The 26,363-nt window shown below is 53.3% G+C and overlaps 1 protein-coding gene across 2 annotated transcripts; it reads right to left on the reverse strand.

The window, feature by feature from the left end:
* On the reverse strand, window positions 1-25,500 carry GPR156 (G protein-coupled receptor 156). Of its 2 annotated transcripts, none has more exons than XM_063148397.1 (11): window positions 25,409-25,500; window positions 17,333-17,476; window positions 17,080-17,221; window positions 14,333-14,469; window positions 12,034-12,169; window positions 11,093-11,203; window positions 9,945-10,070; window positions 9,422-9,517; window positions 6,469-6,705; window positions 4,206-4,364; window positions 1-3,651 (listed from the first exon to the last, which is right to left on the reverse strand). In XM_063148397.1, the coding sequence occupies exons 3-11, from the start codon at window positions 17,182-17,184 to the stop codon at window positions 2,452-2,454; spliced, it is 2,307 nt and encodes a 768-aa protein (XP_063004467.1). In that variant the 5' UTR covers window positions 17,185-17,221; window positions 17,333-17,476; window positions 25,409-25,500; the 3' UTR covers window positions 1-2,451. The 2 variants fall into 2 exon arrangements, with proteins under 2 accessions (XP_063004467.1, XP_063004466.1); XM_063148396.1 differs by having other exon boundaries at window positions 17,080-17,224.
* Between the last annotated feature and the right edge of the window lie 863 nt (window positions 25,501-26,363).

A 26,363-nucleotide genomic window follows, 5' to 3' on the forward strand; every position in this document is an offset into this window, starting at 1 on the left:
AGAAGTTCCCAGAGATCCCAGCTGCTAATGCCAACAGGAGGCAGTGGGGAAACCTCCACACCAATGGTGAGCACTCCCATGCCAGAGAGCCTGTCATAATCCCTCTCTGCCATAGCTAACAAAGCTCTTTTCATATTTTTTCCTCTCTTTTATTATTTTTTTTTAATTGGCAGCTGAATCACAATCAATTTTTTTATTTCCTAAGCAGTGGCAAGCTGAGGGGGTAACAGAGGCAGACTGAGCTATGTCAGATGGTTGTGGCACAAGAGCCTCAGGGCTTCCTTACCTTCCTGCCTCTTGCCAAGGCCCACCAAGCAGGCATGGAGAGAGATCTCATCCTGGCTCTGACGTGACCCTTCCCCTAAACAGCAGTCAGCAAGAAAAGGGCCCAAAACTGAACACAAGATTAGAGCTGTGACCTCAGCAGTGCTGAATACAGGGGGATGATCACTGCCTGGTCCTGCTGGGCACACTATTTATGACACAAACCACAGGGCTCTTGGCCTTCTGAGTAGGTGCATTCACGGGCTATGCAGTTCTCAGGTGGTGGCTGCTGGTCACTGCACAGAAAAGCAACGACCTCAAATTCCAGCAGTGAGTTTCCAAACAAACCCTAGGTTCAAAGTCCTCTGGAGAGTTTTTCTGCATTCACTAGTGGATTTAAAGTTAATTTTTATATCAGCCGCTTCCCGGTGGGTTCATGGTTGATCTTTTCCTTTAACTGCGCTGCAGTGTTCCCCAGCCCCAGAGCAAAGTGTTATTCTAAACACGTTTGGGGGTGGGGAGAGGTTTTGACCCACATTTAACAGGGTCCCTGGAGCGTGCTTGTCTCCCCCCCTTGTCCCAGCGCGGCGATGCCGTGGATGTCCTTGGTGTTTGCCGGCACGCCCGGCGTGGCAGCAGCAGCACCTGCTGCGAGCGCTGCAGAACTGCAGGCGGCTGCAGGGCACGGGCACAGAGATCCCGAGGAGATCCCGAGTCCCACTGCAGGGAGCCGCCGGCCCCGGGTTCGCCCTGCACACGCAGGGGACTCTCCAGTCAGTGCACTTCTCCCACGCCAGAGCCACAAGTGCTCAGACAAAACTGAAAGAGAATGGTTTCTATTAGCAAAAAAGTGACCATTAAAAAAAAAAAAAAAAAAAAAAAAAAGGATTACACTCTGTCTGGGGTTTCCATTTTAAAAGCAAACAGGGCCTGTGGGAATATAGTTCCTCATAAGATTACTGAGTTTGATGATTTGCCCTACATGCAAGCTTGGAAAACTGCAGAGGCAACAGGGGAAAAAAAGGTGACACCAGTGAAGAGAGAGAAGTGAGGGATTTCACCATCATTTGGGTAATGGAGAGGGCAGTGCTAACATGCTTTGTTCAAAAGCAGCTCTGGGATTCCTCTTGACACCTGCTTTTTTAATCAAGCCCTTCTCCAGAAGGTTTATATTGCACTGGGCATCAGGTCTCAGCATCCTGAACTCCTGTGGAAGCAATGATAAGCTCAAATGCCACGATAAATATCCCAAAAAGGCACACACACTGGATTTACTGTTCTTGGTGTTTCTAAGATAAAAATTAAACAGAGCATATTAACTTAAACAAACCTTATTCCAGACTATATCATCCATACAAAGATAGACAGAAGGGCACAAGATCCAGAAATCAAGGTAAAAAAAGAAACCCCTTTTCAGATCATCCTTTACAATGGCTAGCTTGTCTTTCCCTTCAGCTCTGACCTGAGTCTCACCTACAGCGATGCACCTGAAGAACACAAAATGCAAAGACACCTCCACAGACATCACCTTTGGACTCCATTTTCCTGTTCAGATGCTACAAAAAAAAACCCCACCAAAACCCAAAAGTTTGCTGTGCACCCCCCCTTCCAAAGTCCTTGTTTTGCCTGGAAGCAGCACACCCCAAGTGCAGGGCCATCTGCAGCTGCTTTTGGCATCCGTCTCCCATCCCCAGCTGGGGTGATGCCAGGGGGATGCTCTGCCTGGGCAGCCTCAGGGGAAGGAGTCTCCTGTCGGTCCATATGGAGAGGTGTGCAAGAAGCCACGGTTGTTTCTGAGGCAGGATGCTGCTCCCTGCCAGAGCAAATCACGCAGGTCTCACAGGGAAAGCTCTCTGAGGAGATGAAGTTTGGGCTCTCACACACCCCCAGACCCGGTTTCTGCACTGCTGCACCAGGATGGACAGAACTGCTGCTACACGTGGGACACAGGCTGCTGCCCAGAGCAGCCAGGACAAGGCCACTGCCACCTCCCCGAGTGCTGCCAAGCCCCTCTCAGCCAAACTCAGGCTGCAGGCACGGCCGACACTGCAGATCAGAATGGGGCAAATCCCCACATTCCAGAACAAGGCACATTCCCCAGAGGGATGTGTGGCTTTAGCATTGCAGAGAACACGCAGTGTTTTGGGGTTGGGAGGGCACTTGCCTTTGGAGCAGGGGTGCTCCCAGTCACACGAAAGTGGGTTTCAGATCCTCTTTGAAATTCACCACAGGCTGGGGCCCGCCGTGGTGCTCTGTCTGGTGATCCTCACAGTCACTGGGCTCTGTGTCCGTGTCCGTGCTGCTGCTGTCCAGGGAGCCACGAGGGCTCTGGAAGCAAACCTCGCAGCAGGGTCGGTGGCAGCCATGAAACACGTCCTCAGAGCTGCTGCTGCTGCTGCTGGAGTCAGAGTCTGGGTAATAGTACAGCGAGCGCAGGGAGGGCTCCGCGGGGCCCCTGGGCGTGCCCTGCCGCCGCCGCCGCTCCTGCGGGATGCTCGGTGAGGCACGCTGGCACCCCTGAGGCACCCTGGGCCATCCCTGCCACCCCTCTGGCTGGAGGCTGGCCTCCCTCGGGATGGCTGCAGGGGATGGTGCCGGGCCGTGAAGGAGCTCTCTGCCAGCCGTGTCCCCTCCCTTTCCCAGGGAGTTTTGTGCTGACTCCTCACGGCCCCAGCTGCACACCTCCTTCAGCCTGCAGCTGGCACGAGGGGATACGTGTCCAGGGAAGCGTGTGGAGGCAGGGGGCAACGGGATCCTCCGTTGAAGCCTTGCCAGGTAGGGGCTGAGGGCTGTGTGGATGCCTGGGTAGCCCTCCTGGCCCGCCCGTGTTTCTCCCTGCTCGCCTGAGGTGCCCCGGTTGCCGAGTGGGGATCCTGCAGATAAGGCTGGGCTGTGGTTTTTGCCATCCAGGCTTAACTCTTGCAAGACTTCCCACAGCTTCTCGCTGTTTACATAGCTGATTTTAGGGGACGACTCCCAGGCTACACCAGCTGAATTGTCCTGGCCTGGCAGCTGCACCGGAGGCTGCTCCTGCACTGCAGGTGTCCCACACTCCTGGAGATCTTTCAGGCCACGTTCAATGCTATCCCCTCCATTAAAAAGCAGCACCTGAGTACAAACAGGCTCCTGGGTTGCATCTTTCTGGAGGGCCTGAGCATTGCTGCCAGGAGGTGACGTACCCAGCAAGCAGGGGGGCTGCCACCCATCCCTCCCTGGATCCGGGGGGCAGCAGTCCCCTGGTGCATCCCCAGGCTGCCCTGAGCTCCAGGTGCAGGCGGCTGCTGGCAGCACACGGGGGTCACAGCCGCTCTCTGCAGACATCAGCCTCATCAGCTTCTCCTTGGCGCTGCTCACTTGCTCCTGCAGGCTTTCGATCACGGCGTTTTTCTGTGTCAAACAAATAAGCCTGTCAAGTGTGGGGCGGGCAGGGAGGAGGAAAACGCTGCCAATTTGGAAGCAGGCACTGCCAGAAAACAAATCACCCCTCTCTGCATGGCAAGAGCCACACCAGCAGCATGTGTGACCTCAGCCTCCCCTGCAGCCCCCAGACGTGTGTGTGGGAAGGGGCTCACTGGGCAGGCAGCTCTTCAGGCTGGGGTGCTCCTGCCCATGCAGTGCAGGTGACAGAGCAGGAGCCTGGGGGCTTTTCTGAGACAGAGCATCTCCCCTCTAAATTAACCATGTTTGACAAGGCTGTGGGAACCAGGCTCTCTTGTGCTCCTCCCTACAGAATTTTTTTAAGCCCTCCAAATTATGCCAAAATTGTGGTGCTTTGGAGTGTAACAAAACAAAGCAGCTCTTCCCCTCAGAAAGGAAGAGGGTGGTGAGGGATCACCAGTGTGGACAGGGGTGTAAAAAAGGGCTTCCCACCCTGCAAAGCCTTCAGCCCACAAAAGGGAAGGGGGGAAGCTGGAGGAGGGGGGGCTGGCAGAGCCCCATACCTCAGTGAGCAGCCGCTTCATAGAGTTTTTCTCCCCTATGAGCTGGTAGAGCTGCTCCTCGCTGTACACTGAGCGGCAGCTCCTGCTCGGGCTGGTGAAATATTTTGCCATGTGGCTCATGGTTTGGCTTTCCTCTTCAAAGGCTTTCCACTGCTTGAGCTGGGGAGTAGAAGAGGGTGTTATCCACAGAGCCCCGGCCGACACAGCGGGAGGCAGGCGCAGCTCAAGCGCGAAGGAGACAAAGGGATGGAGAGGGGGAGACAAAGGCAGGGTGGAGCAGACACAGCCAGCCAGAGATGGCTGGGCGAGGGGCTGCAGTGTCACTTGGAGCCTCCCACCCATCTGAGCCCTTCCCTGTTCCTGGCTCCAGCTTTTAATGCAGGAGAGGGTCAGTGCCTGGCTGCACCGAGATTGCTGAGCACACTGTAAAAGCCCCCTCCCTCTTCTCCCCACTCCATGACAGACAAAGACAGTGTCATGCCTGCCCCCTTATCCCTGAATCACTGGTGACAAGCTGAAAACCAGCAATGTTTAGTATCTATTTTCTCATCTAGTGTCTGCCTGGGAGCCTTGTGCAGCCCAGCTCCAGCTGTTTATTGATCTCAGATGAGCTATAGAAAAGCAAACCCATTAGGAAAAACAAGGTAATGAATTAAAAGATCCAAGTTAAATAAAATGTTCAATGGCCCCAGGCTCCCAAAGAAAAATGGTACAGGCAGAGTGAAAGTACAGCTCATCAGCTTCTCTACCCTCAGTCCAAGGGACCTGGTGTTCCAGCAGGCCTGGAGCTCACCAGAGGGGGTTTGGATCCTTGCTCCCAAAGGCTGCTCTGCCCCAAGAGGCAGGAGGGGGCCTCTGGAAATCATCCCAAGTGCCCTGCTCAAGCAATGTCAGAGGGAGCAGCCTGCTCATGACTGTGTCCTACTGGGCCTTGAGTATCTCCAAGGATGAAGACTCCACAGCCTCTCTGGGCATTCTGCTCCAGTGCTTTACAACTTTCACAGAAAAAAAATCCAGCCTTTTCCTCATGTTTAAATAGAATTTCCTGTGTTTCAGTTTGTGCCCATTGTCCCCTGTCCTGTCAGTGGATACCAGTGAGAAGAGCCTTGCTCTCCCTTCCCTATTCCACCCCCATGGATATTTATATACATTGCTGAAATTCCCTGAGCCCTCCCTTACACAGATGTGCCTTCCTCAGCTTCACCTCTTCCTCCCTTTCTCACCTCATGTCCTTGAGCCCAAACATCCCTCCAAACATTCAACTAAGTAAATAACTGTTTCCCTTCCCTGTAACAATGGGAGCATTATTCCCACTAACGTGGCGGCCAGGCACACCAGGCTGCTCCTGGAGGACACAGGAAGCAGAAGTGCCTCAGCTCACCACAAAAGGCTTCCTTTAAACACCTCCTCCTCCTCCTCCTGGCTTGTGGCAAAGCCCAGCTTCCTTCTCCAAAAGTGCAGAGGAGGACAGCCTCCCCTGGGGAAGTATCTGAGAGTGGCTGGGCCATCTGGATGGTCTGTGCCCGGCTCCATCGCTGCCAGGAGCAGGAGCTCCTGGTGCAAGTGGGCATGTGAGGTATGAGGGAAGGACAAGTGCACAAAGGACACATCCCACCACCTGCATGGAGCAGGGGGAGGAGGCCAGTGGCTGCCTCGCCTCATGTGTGCTGTCTGCGTGGCTGTCACCTGGGGCACGTTCCTGCAGGAGGGTTTCTGAGCAGCAGTGCTCAGCAGTGCCCAGGACATAAAGGGGACAAGGAACAAGAAAGCTGGAGCTGGACATTTTAGAAGGGCACAGTGATAGGATAAAGGAGAATGCCTTTAAACTGAAAAGAGAGTAGTTTAGATTAGATACAAGAAAGAAATTCTTCACTATGATGGTGATGAGACCCTTGATCAGGCTTGCCCAGGGAAGTTGTGGATAGCCCAATCCCTGGAAACATTTAAGGTCAGGCTGAATGGCACTATGAGCAGCCTGGTCTGGTGGAAGCTTCTCTGCCCACGCCAGGGGTGTTGGAACCAGATGATCTTTAGGTCTCTTCCAATACAAACAATTCTGTGATTCTTTGAGACTCAGGGCACTTGCTTGGGGAAGCAGAACCACCAGGGTGGGGTGGGGCTTGGAGAACGAGCTGTACAGGTGAGTCCAAACATTTGGGGAAAAAAAGCAGGAAAGTGAATGCATTGACGCCCACGGCTGCTGTTGCTAAACTCCTAAAACTCCTATTTCCAGCCAAGTGACAGGACAGAGGTGGCAGCATACCTGTGGGACAAAGATGAAGCAGTTGATGGTGGTTGTACACACAAAGATGCCTCCAGAGGTAAAACCAAACAGCAGATTGTGCCAAGCACGGAAGAAACGGTGAACTAAGCAGATGGTACCAGCAGCCAGGAAAACCAGGTTGACCCCGACGATGAGTGTCAAGGACTGGTTCACTGGAGAGGAGCTGACGTTGTCGGTCAGACCGGCCAAGTAGGTCCCATACAGCAGGAGGATACTCTGGAAACAGAAAAAAGAGGTTTCCAGAGTGTGGAAAATTACAGGCTGATGGTGTCAAGCCCCGTGTCGCACCAAGCCCGGTGAGCTCAGATCGCGCTCAGCGCAATCCTAATTAATGCTCTTTGATCTGTAATGCAGACCTGCAGCGTGCGGCGGTGACGCCGCGGCAAACGCCCGGCACGCTGCTGCAGGCAGGAGGGGCTGGGGACACAGGGCAGCAGTGAGGGCACTGTGGGCAGGGGGGGGTCCCAGCCAAAGGGTGTGAAGAGCCAAGAGTCACAGGTCAGCAGGTGCTGCCACAGAGCAGGGCATGGCTGGGAGAAATTGTGAAAACCACCCCTTGGGCAGCCTGGAGCAGGAGAAGCAAAGGCAGACAGAGAGGAAGCAGGGATCCCTGCAGGGATGCAGCAGTGGGTGCCATCAAGGACTAATAGCAGACCTCTGAAGGAGCAGCAAAGATATCCAGAAGGAATTCAAAAAAGAAGGCAAAGAGATATGGAGGTTTAGACTGGAGGGAAGAGGATGTACTTGGTGCCTCTTTAAATAGCAATAATCCAGGAAACTACCAGGTGCAATTCTTTTCCCTTCCCTTGGCTGTTTCCTGACTCCAGCAGCAGGGAAGGGCACTACAGAAGTGCCTCTACAGAGGCTCTCCCTCCCCCCGAGTAGAGCAACTGTTTCAGAGAAGGCTGTCTCACCACCCTCCTCCTCAAGGGTCTCATGCATGCATTTTGCCAGTGTGCTCAGGATAAAACTACCCAGCAGGATAAGCATCTCCTTCCCTAGGTGACATTAGCAGGAAACACCAAGTATTTTTTGCCTGCCTCCATAGAACTGAGCATGGTTTGCCTTCAGGATCATTTGGAAATACCATCTAACAAAGTCCCAGCTCCTGCAAGGACCTGGAATACAGGGAATGTGACATATATTATTCCTGTGCTACCCAGGAAGTGTCAGCCTTTTACTAAGAGTCATTGTTATTTGGGCATCAAGAAGTGCTTTGTGACATGAGATGCAGATGGTTTTTAGACCCTTGTGAACACCTCTGTGCTCTGCCTGGTTGGTGACTGTGATGGCCACTGCCAGGCCTAAGGCCTGGAGGGACACAAGCAAGGGACATTCATGTCCAGATCTCTGGTGAGACTCCCAACTTCAAAGCAGCAGAAGTCTCAGGGTGGGGTTGTAGGAGTGAAACCTGCACTGCTGGGAACTGGGCCGGTGCCTGACCCTGCTTTGTGGAATCTGCACTGGATCATAACTGTGTCCACCATGGGGCACCTCCAAACAGCCCAAAGGCAAGGCAACCCCTAATCCCTGAGCAGGAAAAAACCAGCACCAAAGTCCCATTTAAATTCATACAGTCTATCTGGGACACAGACAACAGCACTGCGTCTCCTAAACTAGGACTCTCAGTGGTTTGTTTGTTTGTTTGTTTTAAACTTGAGCAGAGGACTTCGCTTCTAATTCCAGGCATGTCCTTGGCAAGTCATTTCTGTTCATTGCTCTGTGCCAGTAAAACCAGGATAATACACTGAGTGTCTTCCCAAAGGGCTGAGCACATTAATGCTGTGGATGCTAAGAAGTGCAATGTATGCAGAGATAAAGTCTATACTCACTTTAGTGTAAATCCAGACTAACTCCAGAGAAATCACCAAGGAAATACTCCATGACCCCCAGTAAGCAGGAAGGAACAGGGCCAGATTCAACACAACATTAAAAAGATTACCTGGAACTGATTATGGGGATGTTTTATTTCCAAAAGGATTTTGTAAGGGCTGTAGGCAGAAGCATTACCTCTCTAAACCCTAACACAAACTGCAGACAAAATCAGAGGTGGAGACACAGCACTGAAAGCCCAGGTAATGCCTACATTCCCTAACAGCAGAGGACTTTTAAGGACTTTGAAATTAAGTGTAGAAGGACTTGGCTGTGTTGTGAGGTCCCTTTCTGCTCTTTTTCCTATGATTCTGGGTAGATGGTCAGTGAGTATTACATTACAGTGAATCACAAAGAAAGTGCCTGTGCTGCAAGCAGAGATTAAGCCATTCCCAAAAAAAGGCTGTGATCTCACAAGCTTCATCAACATCAGCTTTCTGAAATGTGTCCAGCCTCTGCCATACCAGAGACACATGAGACCACAGATAATTACAGTGATAATTATACAACATAGTTACATCAGTATAACTAACACTGCTGGAAGAAGACTGGCCATGTGCAGAGATTCACCAGTGAAAGTGCACCTCAGAAGTATAATTAACCCGATAAGCATCCTGCAGAGGTGGGGACCAAGCACTTGTCATCAGCACCTCCTTGGTTTGAAGTCACAGGACACAGGGACTGAGCCACCTCGGCAGTGGCCATTCACTGGAGTCTTTAGGGAAGGAGTGTTGACATAAAGACCAGGAAGATGTTGAGTTTCAAGAAGTGAGATGAAGCTCAGAGGGGTGCCGGGAGAGATCCTGAGAGACTGTAAGTGCACAGTGTACATAGAGGAGATGGTGAAGCAAGGAGAACGCAGCTAGCAGGGCTTTCACCCTTCCCAAGATGGGAAGGGCTGGAAATAGGAAGGCTTATGAGATGAGCAGGAGTAGCCGGGATCTGCAATGGGCACGTAGCTTGGGAGGGCAGTGAAATGACAAATGCTGCGAGACAGTTTAGGCTGAAAGACAGGGAGGAGGTGAGATACAATGCAAGAAGCACTCAAGAGGGTACATACCTTAAAGCCTAAAATGAGAACGAGCCAAAGGTCGGAATAGAGCGATGCACAGGACTGCACCCGGCTCACGGAGCACGTCATGCCTTTCTCTGTGGCCTACAAGGCAAGGCAGAGGCACAAGTGAAGGCTGGCACAGACCAATGGGAAGAAGCTGGTCTCCTATGTAAATTTCTGAAAGGAGAGGCCAAAGCTGGTGCTACCAGGGGCAGAGTCTTAAAGCAAGATGATTTTGGCTTTCTGCTGCCTACAGGGCTGGTTAAACATTTGTCTAAAGCAGATGCCTTGGAGCCCTCCTGTGCCACGCAGGTGATCTGCACAGACCTGGAAATTTTGCAGTGGACTCTCACCTCTGTAATAGACCAGACATAAACCAAATCCAGAGTGACCAGAAGGTTTTCTGCTTTGTTTTTCTTTCTGTTGTTTCTCAAAGACCACCTCCAAATGCCTGGCCACCCACTAACTCTGTTCACAGAGCTCAGGTACGACACAGCAAAACCCCACCCTGCCCTCCCCATCCTTTTACCCGCAGGGAGACGCTGAGGCTTCGGAAGCACTGGACTGGGTCAGAGAACACCCAGGTCAAGAGCAAGACAGTGTCTGCCAGCACCAGCGCTGCCACCATGGCCAGCAGCTGCAGGTCTTTGATAATCTGCAAACATGCAAGAAGTCCGAGTTACTATGGGGAAGGAATGGTCACCAATGACCTCCATCCCCCTTGGGTCCCTTTCTGTTGTTTCTTTCAAGTGGCACATCTGTCCTACTACTTTGCCCAGAGAGGTGTCCAGCACTGACATTTGAGTTGGCCACAAGATCTCTGTCTTCAACTCCCAAATTCTTGGAGACCTAATCAGGCTTAAACTCTGCCTGATGGTGTGGATAGCAGGTAAGTGACAGAAAACAGTTCTTCCAAAACAAGACTATCATCCCTTATGACCATATCACCAGCAGAGACAAAAAGGGCAGACAAAAACACCTGGTACGAGCATAATTTTGCAAGTTTAACACAGATCCCAGTGTGAAACAGGAATCCTTGTGATACCCAGCTCCCCTGCATAGCCTCTTGTCCCATCTTTCATCCGAGACCTACTTTTTTCACTGCTGGAAAGTGACCACTGAAATCTGTAAATGCACTGTTTTGTGCACAAATTTTCCATTTCCCTCCCAGTTTCTGAATCCCCATCCTCAAGTGCTGCAGAGGAGAGCCCAGCACTCCCTTCTTGCCTTCAAGAGCAGAACGGATCCACCTGGGGATGGCCCTAGATCAGATGCTTTTGAGGACACCTGGTTTATTTTCATGCCACAAAACCAGCTGATTGTTTTTGGGGGATGAAAATAGACCTGAACACAAACATTGGTGCGTAGTGTAACAAAGGCATGCGGCCAGTGTAAAATGAGAACATTGCTTGGTGATGGGGCTGGGACTCCACTAGGGAAGAGGCAGCCTGGCAGGGCACCCACTTGCCTGTGGAGTGGGAAAGCTCCTGTCTCACTGTGCAGGAATAAATGAAGGGCCCATGCCCAGCCAGGTGTGAAACCAGACCTGTGATTGTGGCATCCATCCCTGTCATGTGCCAGTTCCATCTGCTATCCCACTCTGGTTTGGGACTTGCTGGTGTTTGCCCTCCATGGCAAGTCTGTCCTCCCCTTCCCGCCTCAGTGCCGGGTACTCACCACGCGCTTGTCGGGCACCCGCTGGGTGAACACCTTGTAGAGCCTCCAGCTCTTCCCCAGCACAGGCCCGAACACCAGCGAGGTCCCCACACACAGCAGGCACAGCCTCACCTGCAGGGGCACAGCAAGGGCTAAAGGGGCTCAGGGACACCACACACCCCTCCCAGCCTGGGCTGCAGCGAGGATGGCTGAAGGAGACAGAAGTCTTCTGACTTCTGGAAGGTGATACCAGATACTAGAAAGCTGTCTACAAGGTGAAATAAATTCAAAGGCAAACACTCCTCTGGAGGCATGCCTGCTGCCTACCTAGAGACTCTCACTGGAAGGGCAGGCAGGGAGAGACAAGCAGCTTGTGAGCAGCAGGGGCACAGAAAGTCCCAGCACCCATAAATCACTTGCTGACACCTCTGTTAATTATCCTCAGGCCAGTGGCTGAGCAGGATGCAGGGTGTGCTCCATCCCACTCTCCCACATGGGTGCATGCCCACTCCTCAGTCTGGCAGGGTGGCTGCCTCAGGCCAGCACATGGGGGCTCATCACACAGGCGAGTGTTTTGATGAAGATCTGCTCTGCAGCCAAAAACTCACCCAGAGCACCTGTGCTGTGTCAGGCAGTGGTGGCTGTGTGGAGGGTCCCATCTCCCTTTGTGCTGCCCTTTGCCTGCTGCACTTGTACAAGCCCAGCAGCCTGCCTGCCTGCAGGACCTGTTCCCAGGGACCTCGGTGCAGATGTGGTTTGCAAAACAGCAAAGGCCCCATTCAGACAGAAAGTGTCTGGCTGCCCTTTGTGTACGTGAAAGCCACAGCCCAGCTGAGCAACGTGGTGGTGACAGGCTGTGGCTGGGACAGAGCATGTACAGGTGACAGCTGGCTGGGAGAGAGCACATACAAACAGGCCTGTACATGTGTCAAGGTGCCCATCCCAGCCAAGCCCCTGCTCACCTGAATTAGCTTTTCCATTGAGTCTCCAGATGGCAGGCTCTGCTCCTGAATCCCAAAGAGGTAAGCACTTGTGTAAGTCAAGCCACTGCCCAGCAGGGTCACAATGTTGAGATTGGGGCTGGACATCTTCACAATCCTCCAGGAAACAAAGCAGGGGATTTGGTGACAGTTACTGAGCATCATGACCTGGCAGCACTGGGGTGAGGTCCCCTTACAGGGATGATGACGGTCACAAGGAATGCTGACACACTGTCCACCCCCAGCCTGTGCTGTTCACCACTGCCCCAAAAGCTCAGCCATCACTCCATGGTCCCACCCTCTCCCTTTTCTTGCTGGAGTGCTTCACAATCCTTCAAGTATTCATTTAGCCTATGCCAACACTTCTGCTGCAGAGGGACAGAGGTGGAAAACCACACCAACACAGCCCAGGGTGACAGTCCCCAGCAGTAAGCTCTAGGTGCAAGAGCTACGTGTGCCTCCAGAACAGGCCCTTCCCACTGCTCCTTCCTCTGAGGAGGTATCTCCACACTCAGCACAGGAAGCTGCCAGCAATGTTCAGGTTACAGTCTCCCCTCTGTAATTTCACCTCATCACTCATAATCCGGTAACTGTATTCAGGGAGGGGAGAATCAACCCACTGATCTCTTATGACCTGTCACCCTTCTCTAGCCAGCCTACTGAGTGAAAGCTGCACCTCCTGCCACCCTTCCCAACAGCTCTGGCCCTTCGACCTGCTGCCAAGTCATTACTTTTCTCTCTCCTTGAGCTCCTTCCTGCTGTCTTCCAGCCACAAAGCCTGGGGTTCTCCCTCCCTGCCTTCCTCACCATGTCTCAGCCCTTGGAGAAAGATATTCACCAGCTCATGCTGTCAGCTGCAGCTGAGAAAGGTCTCCTCTGCCTTGCCAGGTTCAGGAGGCAGACCAGTATTTATTTACCGCAGGGTAAATAAATAACACACATTCATTACAGCACGTTCTGAGAACATAAATTCAAGCGGCCACTGAACTCAACACCACTCAGTAAATGAAGTGCTTCAGACTGGGATGCAGTTGGGATGCAGGTCATGCAGCAGGCACAGGACTCTCAACACAAACCCTTATGGGCAGGACCCTCCCAACCGTGGTTGTCAGGAGCATTAAATTCCTTAAAGCCACCAGAGAAGTCCAACAACATCAGTGCAGGCTGCACTCAGATGTACCTCTGTGTGAAACAGTGGCACACGGAGAGCAAAGGCTTCGCCTGGTGAAGCCTGGGAGAGGGATGTATCCTTGGAGGAGGAAGCAGCTGAAATACCAAGGGGCCAATGAGGCTGAGGAGAAGGTGGCAAAGAGGCAGCAGAGACATCCAGAATTGCTGAGGAAGGATCAGCACTGGCTGAGACAGGTTGAGCTATGAGGAACTGCCAAGCCTTCTGCTGGATTTATGCTGCCTTCAGAGGAGCAGGACTTTTTATCTCCTCTGTGCAGATTGAACAGCACCAAAAAGAGTCTACACTTCACCACCAGCTTCTCTGAGTAATGGAGATCATGTTCTCCACCAATATGAGCAACCACCAAGAGCAAAAAGGGTTATCAATATCTTCAAAGTGTGAGTGGCCCAACAGCAGGGAGGACATGGCTCACTGTGGGGAGTATGATGGCCTTGCTGTGGGGCTGTGCTGCTCAGAGCGATGCTCTCAAGCACGTGGAGTAGAATAGAGCTCTCCTTTTACCCACTCCTGTTGATGGTTTTATTGAGTAGCACCTGGATGAGACCATGCAACACTGTCTGTGCCAGGGGGCACCCATACAGTCATAGAACTTTCCATTAAGGTTGGAAAAGACCTCCAAGACCATCAAGTGCAGCCTTTGACCAAACACCACTGTGAGAACTAAACCACAGCACTAAGTGCCACATCCAGTCTTGAACACTTCCATATATGGTTATTCCACCACTTCCCTGGGCAGTCTGTTCCAATGCTTGACAACCTTTTTGGAGAAAAAATTATTGCTGGTGCCCAACCTGAACCTCCCCTGATGTATTTCCTGAGGCCATTTCCTTTCATCCTGTCTACAGCTCCCTGCCTTGGGAAGGAAAGGAGCAGTCCAAACAGGACTGTCTCCACCAGTGATCAAAACTCTGTGTGATGGAAGAAGCTGCACCATCCCTGGCACTGCCCTTTCTTGCCCTGTGCTGCTCCTTCAGGCTTACACCCTCCTGATCCTTAGCTGGTCATCAGCACAGAGCTTGCTCCTGAAAGAGCCTGACTCTGCTACTCCAGCTCAGGGGAAACCTCCCAGGAGGAGAGGGATATCCTTACCTGTTTTTCCTGAAGCGAATAGTGAAGATGAAAAAGAAGAGTGCTAGCAGGACTCCTCCAGTCAGGAATGTCCACACAACTCCCAGGAGACCAGCAGAGAAGGATGGGGAGCTCTTCATACTGTGGTCAAACGATGTCTGCAGGAAGCAAAAGGGATAAGGAAGAAGAGGACATTGCTGGGGCTCTTAGCAAAGAAGGTACCTACTCCAGCATGATCCACAGCTATCCTGCTCAGCCAGAACCCACAGCTCCCAGTAAGAAGACACTCTGGCACCTGACCAAGTCCTGCAGGTAGGGCCACTGAGATGTGTGTGGACAGAACATGTGCTCTGTCACTTGCTGAGTGTTCAGGAGGACACGGCAGTCCAAGAGCCCTCCTCTTATGCCAACTAGCCAAATCCATAATGAAGCTCTACAAGTGATTCATAAATCCCAAGCAACCCTGCCTCTGAAACACAGGAACATGGACACTGGTTGCCCACTGTCCTCTAGAAGGAAATCTTTGGAGGAAGACCCCGTGGTGCCCCAGTTGCTGTCATGCTTCTTTAGATGTCTCTTGGCTCCCCCCTTACCCCTCCCTGCAGCAGACAACTGATCAGCTGGAGGACGTGTCTGGGAGCCAGCAGCAGAGCTGCCAGTCGGGGCAGGAGCACAGCACAGGGAGTGTGACAGCGTTTTTCAGAGGCGGTGACACACTGAGCTGGAATCCACCCGTCTCCCTGCTGGATGGAAACGAACTTGGTCCCAGGCAGGCATCAGCTGAGAACTGGCTTTGGAGGGACACTCCCAAAGTGGGTATGATGCAGGCACCTCTCCCCTTACACACAAACCACCCTATGGGTTTAAATCTCCATTTAAAATAATCTCTGCTATCTCCTTATTAACATAAAACGGATAAAATGATCCCATGTGAAACATGAAACCACTTCCGCTGCTGATCTAAAATGCTCCAGCATTTTCAACAGGGTGTGCATGTGTGGGTTACCAACTTCTTTTTCCTTAAAAAAAGCATCACTTCAATAAAAGTGCTGGCACATCCCCTTTAAGGGGGGAGGGAGGAGAATGGGGTTTGAGCTGGGATCACACACCTCCTCACTAACTTCTCTGGTGCTGAGTCCTCTCTCAGGTATTCCTGCATCCAATTTCTATTGCAGAAGACTACTTTTCATGACAGTTAACACTGCCCCAAACTCCCAATTTTTACTTCAAGGTCTGAGCTGTTTCTGCTTCCAACCTTGCTAGAAATAAATCTTCAGGCAGAAGAAAGGCATTTGTTCAGAGCCAATGCCTCATGTCCCTCTTCCCCAGCCAGGCTTCATCTCCTCTGGGCGAGCAAGAACAACGCACAGCTTGCAGAATTAAAGCCACCACATAATTCTTGACACAAAAATGTGTCACTGCCACACGAGCACAGCTGATCTGCAGGCTCCTGGCAGCTCACATGCTGGAGCCACGCTGGTCACAGGGCAACTGGGAAAGGCAAACCCCTGCCTGGGAGAGACATCCAGCTGAGAGCTGCTGCTGCTGCTGGGATACAGCTGCATGCACATCCCAGCCTCCCTTTGCAGCAGTGTGGAGGGATCCCTGGGGGGATCCTCATCTCCCTCCTCAAAACTGCTTCCACCCTCCTCTTCCCATTCCCTGGGGAGTCTTTTGCCTCTCTGGGAAATGTAGACCACACCAAATGGTGAAGATGGTCAGCCAGGTCAGTGCCCTGCTCACACCAGGACTCTCTGTGTTAAAAGCCCATCACTCAGCACAGATGAGGGCTGGAGCTGACAGCGCTGGTGCAAGGCTGTAAAGCCATTCTATTTCAGTGTCCTGCCTGCTCGAGCCCAAGGGTAACACCTGGCTTTTGCCACTGAGGTGAGCAGGGCAAACTCAGCATCCTGGGGCTTCTGCACTTCACCCCCAGATGCACCCACCAACAAAATCTTTTCACCTCTGGCTGCTGTCAAAAGTATTGCTGCACCCTATTCCCAGCAACCACCTAGGGATCAAAAACACCCCTATGATCTCCATTTTTTCTCTCCCACACACCCTCCCACCTGACTGCTGTTTCCCTGGATGTTGATGCTACTTGAAGTTGATGGAGCGCTTTGCTGGCTGCTGAGCGCAGTAAATCCTGGTCCTGGCAGGGGGAATATTAATTGTAAGCCGGCTGCCAGAGCCAGAGGAGCCAAGCAGCTTACAGTCTTTTAATTAAAGGCCCATGGCCGTGCAGGACGTGATGGAGAGCCGAGCGGGCCAAGCTCACTGCTCCATCCAGCAGCCCCACGTGGTGCCAGCTGCCACTGAGTGCATCCCAGTGTCATTTCTACCCCTGCCTTACTGGTGGAGGGGGGAAGGTGCTGTTTATTACAGAGGATGACTTTTAATTAAATCCTGCTCTATTCATATTTGAAAAGCACTTTGAAGTTATAGGGGACAGGAAAGGTCAAGGGGAGACGGGGCCATCACAGGCCAATCCTGAGCAGCTGGCTGACACATGGGAGGACTGCTTGACATGACTTGGCTGTCATGGACGCTTTCTCCCCTTTGGATAACTGCTGGGTGTCACCTAGACTGATGTGTCTTGTCTTTCTATCAACCAGGCGACAGTGTGCTGCCTTCAGCTGGACTGGGATCGCTTGGCAGCTGCAATCCCCTCTTCATCCCTCCCCCAAATCTACTGCAGAGCAAATCTCCTGTCGCAGAGTCCCAGAGCACTGCCCTGCACCCGTACATCCCACTGCATCCATACATACCACTGTCACAGTGCAGAGCTCCTGCAGGGCCCGCTGCTGCTGCTCCTGGCTGCCAAAGCTGGAGCTGCCATCGCAGAGCTCAGAGCAGTTGAGTCCCGGCTCCATAGCACATCCTCAGCCGTCATCCAGCCGCACCTTTGCCCTGCTGGGAGGATGAGCATTGGCTTTCTCCAGTGAGAAGACACCTTTAGCACACACCACATCCCCCTTGCCAGCAGGAGAGGGTCTGTGGACAACCTGGGGCTGAGCTTACCCAAACTAATGCGATGCACGTCCGGAGCCAGGACAGGGAGTGTCCCCAGCCAGTGTCCTTTGGGTTCCTCTGCAGCAAGGAGAGTCAGCTCAGGACCAGGGCTCCCACGGAGCAAGGTGGCACCCCCAGCACAGCCACACCACTCTGCAAAACAACACCTGTGGAGGGTCACAGTGGCCCCCAGCCCCTGTATCCCAGCTGGGATCTGAAATGAGGTGCTGTGCTGGTCCAAGAAGGAGCATGGCACCCCGAACCCACTGCATCTTTCCTTTGCCAGTGCATTTCCCTGCACTGGAGGAGCAATTTCAGGGTCATTTTGCAAGTACCCTCCTTGTGCTGGCAGTGACTCCTGGTTTCATGGAATATCCCTTTCTTCCAGCAGAGAACCAGCCAGTGAAGACAACAAACAGCAACAAGTGCTGCCATTGCTTACCAGGACCTACACGCAGGCCTGGGAGAGCAGAGAGGAAGGTGCTTAACGCTGTGTTTTGGCTGACTTGGCCCCAGATGCAGCCTGGCTACCTGCAGAGCTGGCTGTTTATTAAGGAGATGGAGAAGCCTGACACCTCCATGCCCTCCCTCCCTCCTGGTGCTCTGGCTGCCAGGTATTGTCCCTGCCTGCTCCTGCTCCCTTTGCACCACCTTTGCCTCTGTTCCCCCTTTCATTTCTCTTTTTGGTGTGGATTTTAATAGGCCTCATTACCATTTTAGACATGAGGTCATACTTATCCTCAAGCATCCTTACTCAATTACCATTGTCACCAGGTTTAATTAGCTTCCAGCACACGACCATAAGTGAGTCTCTCGTCGTTAGCAGCTGGGGAGGAGGCACAACAGCTCACTCCCTACTTGCTCCTAACAACAGGTGGGAGGAAAAAATTACTCCTATGAAGCTCCTCGGTGCTGCTCCCTGGCTGAGCATCCCCTGTACCTGGCCAACCTTCCCTGTCACTGCTCCTGACACTTTGATGCCCTCTCCTTCCAAGCCCTTTCTTTGGAAAAACTCCTGTCATTATGTGAGCAAAGAAAGAGTAAATTAAAAAGAAGCATGATCACCAGGACCTGATCTGAAACTTGATGTTTGTCACGGAGCATAATTGGGATTCGAATGCCAGAAAAGCTACAGGTGTTGTTCTCAGCTTGAGTGTAGACTGATTTTTCAGCTTCAGAGTAGTTGCTTACAAGTCCCAGCCCAAGCACATGAAGCTAAGTGGGCTACTTGTCCAAAATTAGCAGGCCCAGCTCTGAAGCAATAACCCCAGCTCTCCTGCTGGCAGAAGCCTTCAGGTACTGCAGGTCCTGGCACCGTCCTGCCCCTGCCAGAACTTCCCCCAGCATGAGATCAGCTCACTGTGTCCTACAAACACAGTATCACACATCAGCCAGACTGAAGGGTTTACACACATGGTGTGTAAAGATGTGTTTTTCGAGAGTGCTGAAGCCACCCAGCTCCATCAAGCCTCCTTCTCTCTAGCTTGTGGCAAACCATGGTGGTGCTTCCCCTCTGCAGCAGGCTCATTCTCTGGGAGTTTTCATGCCCTCCATAGCTCAGGCTGAGTGACTGGACAAGAGCCATGGGTGCAGGAGATATCCAGCTGCTGCACTGAATGCCAGGATTGCTACAATGCTGGAAGTGCAGTGGAGAGGAGGAGACAGGCTCCAGCTGAACAATTCAGAGACCAATGGACAGTGTGGAGGGACTGGGTGGGGATGGGGGTAGGAGAGGGGCACAGAAGCTTTGATGCTGAGAAAACCTGAAGGTGAGCACTGCCCAGCCTCCAAGGGGCTCAGCTCCTCCCCATGCCCTGGTGGGTTTACAGACAAAAACCTCTATAACTCCTTGTAACCTCCTGCCACGTCAGAGGGGGAACACTCCTGGCAGGTGGACCCCTACCAAGGCCGGCATGAGGCCAGCAGGCACAGCCTTCCTGTGGCTCACAAACGGAGGTGTTACCACAAGGAGCCCTCATCCACCCGGGAGGGCACCCCTTGGAGGAGGGCAGAAGCCCCTTGGGGTCTCCCCAGCCCCCACCTCTGCATTCTGCAAACGGCTCCCACACTAAGTTGATAACAAGCCGAGGCTAATTAGCGTTCATTAGTATGCAACAAAGCAAGCACCAGTGCAGTTGTCGCTGAAAGGCAACAGGCATTTCCAGCCCAGCTCCTGCCTCTTGTGAGAGCTGGCAGGAATGCTTCTCTGCAGCCTGGAGAGGATCCAAGGGGGATCAGCAATTTAGGGGGTCACTGACCTCAGGGTGAGGCTGGGCAATGTTTGTCAGGACAGAAAACACCACAGGTAAAACACCACATCCCTAAAATGAAAGGGTCTGTTGAGAGCAGAGACTTATGGGGTTGGGTTTTTTGGGGGTGTTTTTAAGACTTAAAATGCCAACCAATTCTGACAGATCACTTCCAGAGCAGAATCACAGAATGGCTCGGGTTGGAAGGACCCCAGAGCTCTGCTTGCCTTGCTCTGCCCTTGGTCCCTGTGCCCTGCACCTGCTGGCTGTCTGGGACATGGTGCAGAGTGTTTGGCCACAGAGGAGCACTGGCTTGCACACAGACATGATCCAAAAAGACAAAAGTCAACAGGAAACAAGTGACCGGACCACATGAAAAATATTAGCACTGTCATCTTCTCAGATAAAAGGGAAGCACTGACTGCTAGAAACAGTATTTGGATAAAAGCAATTTGTGGTCACCTCAATGGTTGGATCTCCAGGCCTGGAAAACCTGTTTCCTTAGATCTGTCGAGACCGAGGAATACTTAGCATAAAATCACTTAGGTTGGAAAAGAGCTCTTAGATCATCAAGTCCAACAATTAACCCAGCACGGCCAACCCCTCCACTAAACCATGTCCTTAAGCACATGTTTGTTGAACACTTCAAGGGACAGACACAGAATCATAGAATCACTAAGGTTGGAAAACACCTCAAAAACCACTGAGTCCAGTATCTAACAATGCTTAGTAACTGTAGACCAACACATAAATAGCCCTCAAAATAGATGCAGTTGATATCATCTAAATGCACATCTTGACTCTCTCAAAGTTTCTTCCCTTTCAAAACATTTCTTTTGGGGAAAAAAACAGAGGGGAAAAAACCCTTTAAAGAAGATGAAAAATTGGTGCAGCATGTATAAACCCAGAGCAGGCAGAATGAACTTTTCACCCCAACAGGTTCATTTTGATGTAGTGTTGAAAGAGAGGCTTCTTCCCAAGGGTGACATTGCTGTTCGGTGAATCAAAAGGTGCAAAACCAAAGATGTCAAATCACAGACAACAGAACAATCACATTCAGAAATGTGCCAGTCTTCATGGGCTCTGCAACCCTGTCCGGTCACACCAGCCCTGACAGAGAAATGGTACATGCACACCTCTGCAGGGAGCACATCTGGAGAAACATCTGCTGAGAAGAACTTTTGGGAAGGCGGCGGTGTGGCTAGAGGCAGAGCAGAACAACAGGGGAGAAGGAGCAACGTGCAAAGGGCAGAGCCACCCCCGCTGCCTCAGGAGGGAGCAGGGAGCTCGGCTCACCCACGATGGGTCTGTGCTGCTGCTGCCAGTGCTGGTGGGACACGGAGCTCTGCTGGTGCGGAGCAGCCAGGACTGACAGGACACCGGGCTGCGCAGTGGGAAATCAGCCGGATAACTGTTCCGGCAGCGTGAACACCGCGGGATGGGGTTTTGCAATTCAAAATCTGGTGCTCCCAAGACAGGCTCCTGCTTTTTCCTTCTGCTCTTCTTGTCCAACAAGATCGCTTCTAGTCTGGCCTGAGAAACCTGCAATATTGCCATCCCCAAGGTGATCAAAAAAAGTCACAAGCCCGACTTACTGCAACACCCCCCGCAACGAAGCTATTTAAAAACTGTGAGTTAAAACACACAGCATATCTGAAGATTATTTTTAATTTATATTTAAAACTTTGGCACCTACACTTTCCTGCTTTTCCCTGCAAACACAAAAGGAAAAAGAAAGAAAACCAAGAAACTCATCACATCACCCTAAAACCTGGGTTACAAAGGCTCAATCCCCAGGAACACTGGGGAGTTACAAAGCTGTCACCCTTCTTCTCAGGGTCTGCCCTGTGCTTGTGCTTCATTCTGCTCCTGTCCCTGGGATTTCCAGAGTCACTTCCAGGCCCTTCAGATATCTTCATACTCAAGACAGACAGCAAGCCCAGTGAGGATAACCACCAGGAGCTGCAGGACCCTCTGCACACAAAGAAGGGAGATGCAGGACAAGGTGCTTCTGACTCTGCGTGCATGGGGAGCTCGCTGTGTGACTGAAACCTGACATTTTGTGTTGACTGAAGCTAGGTGAGATTTTCAAGCCTCCTATCATTTTGGAAAGCATGTCCCAATATCATGAAGGCAATAACTTCTGAATGTTGATCTTACTGCTTGTCTGTCCACTGTAGCTCCCTCAGCTTGGGAGGATGGCACAAGGTTGGCACATTTAGCTCTAACTCTGGACTTTTTAACTTTATAAGTGCAGGCTGAATACCCACCTGGCTTTTTTCAGTTCTGTGGTTTACATTTTGAATTAAAGAAGCCTCCATGCACAAAAAAAAAAAAAAAAACCAAAACAAAAAACCACATTACTTTTTTTGAACCACCACACAGTCCTGCAAGGAGCTGACTCACACTTCTCCCACTAAGGAGCTGATAAGGCTTTTAACTCTCTAACCATAATTGCTATGCAATGACAGGCATGTGAGAAACAGAGACAGAATAGATTGGAGATGCTCAAAGGAAGGAAAATTAGGAGGGAATACCAAGAAGCACAGGGAGCATGCCACAGCTGATGGGGAGGTAAACCAAATCCTTGGAGGTGCCAAGGAGCAACTCAAAGATCTGAGCCCTCCCTCGCGTCCAGCTGCAGCAGCTGCTGAGCAGCACGTGGATGAAATGAGCAGAAACCTGCAGGTTTCTGCCTCCCCAGAGTGGCTGGGAGCCCAGGGGTGGGGACCCCCCTGCCCCTCATGCTGAGCTCATCCCTGCTCGGCCAGGTGGCCGGGCACCTCCTCACACAGCGCCAGGCCACAGCAGAAACGCCAGCAGAGTCCTTCCAGCCGAGTCTTAGTGACAGCACGGTACCCCCAGGTGGAAGCTCACCTTCCTGCAGCCAGGGAGGGAGGCAGTGGGATCTCTGCTGCCAGACAGCAGCCTCCCCACCTGGGGCCCAGGAGGGCACAGAAATGGGCAGGGGGCATACCCCAAGCACCCTCTGAGAAGGAAGGAAGGAGCAGTGCTGCTCCCATGCCCAAACCTCTGCCCACAGCAGCTGTGCTGCATGGACAGGAAGGACACACAGAGGCTTTTCACCACTTTGGGAAAAATCCTGGGTTTTCTTCACTCCATTTCATGTATTAGTGGGAGACCACACCTGTAGGTGTTGCTCTGCCTCCATGGACAACCCCCCTGCTCATTCCCAAGCCCTGAGTCAGGAAGGTCTCCATCCCAAGCACTGGGCATGTGGCAGATGATCTGGAAGTGGGATAGCAGGGGTTACCTCTCCAGAAGCACACAGCCAGTTTCATGTTGCACTGCACCTTCACCACAAAGAGGCAGAGGTGGCCAGGGCTGGCTACAGGGCCAAACTGCGTGGCCACCACACCCCATGCCCCCAGAAACACAGCTCCTGCCTGCCTGCCTGCCACACTGCCAGGCACAGCCAAAGAGAAGCAGTGTTGGAGGAGTGCAAATATCCCCAAGCATCTGCTTCACAATTTGCCCTGGTAGTTGCTGCAGTCAAACCTTGAGCCCCCCTGTCTGCCAGGCTGGTCAATCCTGAATCCCTGCCAGGGATCACACCCACATCCCTGCCCCAGAGCGGCTGGCACCCCGTCACAGGACAAGGAGGCTGCAGGACTCACTGTGGCTGTGTGACACTCACACTTTTCCACCAGGACGCTGATTCAAGGTGCTGTGACTGGTGCAGCCAGGTCTCAGGGCTCTGTGCCCATTCCTGGTGCCTCTGTTGCCTTTCTAGCTGCTCCCATGCATCCACCTGCCTCAGAAACCTGCCTTTTCCCAGGCCTTTCCCATCAACTGCTGCTCCCTTCTCCTTTGGGCATGTGCCCCAATATGCTGCTCTGAGGCACAGCTCAGCCCCAAGCACTGCTGCTGGAGGCTCCAACATCCCTCCCTTCCTTCCACCAGCTCCTTCGGGGTGTCAGCACCAGCCTAACAAACAGGAACATGCTAAACAGCCTTACAGGGAGGTGTAGCCTGCGATTTTTTTCTCTCTTAACTGTACCACCTTTAGAGAGCCAGCATGAATAAGAGGCAAAAAAGCCTGATGATTTAGAATTGTGATTTACAAGGGAGATCTACCTTGTGGTTGAGGTGTGTGTGACTTAATTAAAAGCAGAAGCTCACTCCCACTGAAGCTGTTTGCTGCCGAGCTATCAAATGCAGAGGAGGAAGAGACCTCAGAAGGAATATTTCCATTAAGTTATGTTTCACATTAAGCATATGCCTTCAAGAGCTCTCCCTTTCCAAAGCTGGCAGAAAGCTGCAGCTGCTCCTTCATGCAATCAGACACCATCCCCTCACAGCCCTAGCACACCTGTGTTTTCACAAACAGGGCTAGGATGGCCAGGCTGCAAAGCCACACAGCCCCAAGCACGGGGACAGCTTCTAGCCCTAACAAGGTCAGCAGGTTTTTTTCTCTATTTCACTTTTTTTTTTTTTTAATCTGGCAGGATTTTGGAAATCAAGTGACACATTTAGTCCTTAAAGAGGCAGGAAAACAGAGCACTACAGCTCTTTCACCTTACCCCTGATGACCAAGCAGCAGGGAATATTTTCCCCTAGGAGACAGACTTGACTTAAGGCTCTGGAAAGGCAGAGATGTCCACGGCTCCTCTGGCTCCCCTCCCGGGCACACAGGCTGCCAAACTGCACCCAGCGCTGCCCTGCTCAGGCTTCTGCTCTCCTTGCTGGGCAAAACAAGCCCCCCACCAAGGGCCAGGGCCACATCAAGGTTTCCACGAGGTCTGCCAGCCCGGCTCCCTGCAGACAGCAGTGAGGCTTGCTCAGGGGTGCAGAGGGGCAGCTCCGAGACTGGAGGCAGCACCAAACCCGTGTGGAAAGGGCTGCATGTAAACTGTGTCAGCACAGGGTCGGCAGCGAGAGCAGCAGGTGGGTGAGGGGATGTGGCAGCTCTGCCAAGGCTGCATTGGAAATGCCAGCTGCAACTCAACACTGGCAGCTCCCGGTTACCGGGATCTGGTTCCCTTGGCCTCCTCCCGCCCCTCCGAGGATGCAGAGCACCTGTGGGGTAGCGGAAAATCCAGCCCTGGGTCCATGAGCCGCCCTTCCCCGAGAAGTGACCAAGTCCCTGGAGTTGTGTCATGCCCAACTCTGGCAGCCAAGGAGAAGCAAACAAGCTGGGTCCTCAGTGTTTCCTGGGGGAGGTCTCACCCCTTAGCAGCACTGTGAATCCAGGGCACAGGGTCCCTTCTCCCCCTCTCCGCCCAGCAGGTTGCTGCACTGTGAAGTTGGTTGCAACTTTTCTCCCCCCTATTTTGAACTCCGAAAGGCACACGGCTCGCCCAGGTGATAGCAGTTTGGTTAGCACAAATTGACTTAGCACTGCAGCTTCACATCTTTGCACCCTGCAAGGCAGCCCTTTCCCATCGCCAGGTGCTGGCAGGTTCCCGCTCCCACAGGCGCCTCCCGGGGGCTGCTTGGAATCTTTGGGACGGTGTTTTCTGGGGAGCTACAAAACCCCGGCCCCAGCCCGCGCCCTTTCGAGCTCAGGGATGCACTCCGGGCACAGCCAAGCCAGCGAAGGGCGAACGAGGAGCTCTGCATCCCCAGAATCGCGCCCGAGCACGGTTCCGCGCAGGGCGGGAGCGCTCGGGGGCTGCCGGCCCATCCCCGGGCCCGCCGCGCTGGGCTCCGGCCGGCTGTGGGCAACGGGGCACAAAGGGCAGCAAAACCACCAAAGCAGGAAAGCGACTCGGGAGGTAACCTGGGCGCCCCGACCCATCCATCCCGCTCACAGCCCCAGCCACGGCTGCCGGCCCCTCTCTCCCCACACCGCGCCGGCGGAGCCCCGACCCACCTGTGGGGACAGCGCCCGTACCCGGGGTGCCAACCTGTGGGTACCTCCGGGAAGCTGCGGGAGCGGCGCGCCCGGCCCGGAGCAGCCCCTCAGCCGCGGCGGGACGCGGGATGCGGAGCTCGGCCCCTCAGCGCCCCTCAGCGCCCGGCTCCGCCCGGCCCGGCCCGGCCCGACTCGGCGGGGGCGGGCGGCGGGAGGGGCCCGGGCGGCCGCGCTCCTCCCGCCGGAGCGGCGGCACCGGCCCCGCTGCCGTCTGACGCGGGACAAAACTTTTCGGCAGCGGGGAAAATGCCCGGGGGCCGGGGCTGTGCCGGCAGGGCTGGACCCCGTTTCACGCCGGCGGCTCCTCCAGCCGAGAGCGGCATCGAGCCCTGCCCAGAACGCCCCGGAGCCGGGAGAGCGGCCCCCGGCCCAGCCCCGGCTGACCTGTTCCCGCCGCAGCCCGTTCGCTCCTCTCCGGGCCCTGTCCCGGGATGCGCCCGGCTGGGAACGGGCCGCCTCGCTCGCTCGGCTGCTCCCGGCGGCTGAGGCAGCACAAAGCCCCGCGCCTGTGGCAAAACCGGCCCGAGAAGGTGAGTAAAGGCGAGGGCGGCCAACCTCGTGCTCCGTGACCTGCTTGTGCCGCCCCATGGCTAGTGGCGGCCAGCGTGACTACTGCGATAGGTATGTGTGTGTGAGCAGCGCTCGGTGTCCTGCGGACAGACCCACCGCCACTGGCAGCATCCCCGCGCTCACCTTTCCCTGTCTCGCCTCCCACGGTCCTGCAGCTCGCTCGCATCAACTTTGCGCTCTCTCTTCTCAAGACACCCACTCCATTTTACTGGAATTTTTCCCCGGCTCTGAAAGCCAAAAGCTTCACTCCAGCACCGTAGTTTCTCTCCCAGCCTGCAGCCAAGTGCCGGGTGCTGCTGAAAAGGGCTGTTTGCAGACAGCTGTAGGGCCGTGCAGGTTTTCT

Source organism: Melospiza melodia, chromosome 2 (genome assembly GCF_035770615.1).
Source record: "Melospiza melodia melodia isolate bMelMel2 chromosome 2, bMelMel2.pri, whole genome shotgun sequence".
NCBI lineage: Eukaryota > Metazoa > Chordata > Aves > Passeriformes > Passerellidae > Melospiza > Melospiza melodia.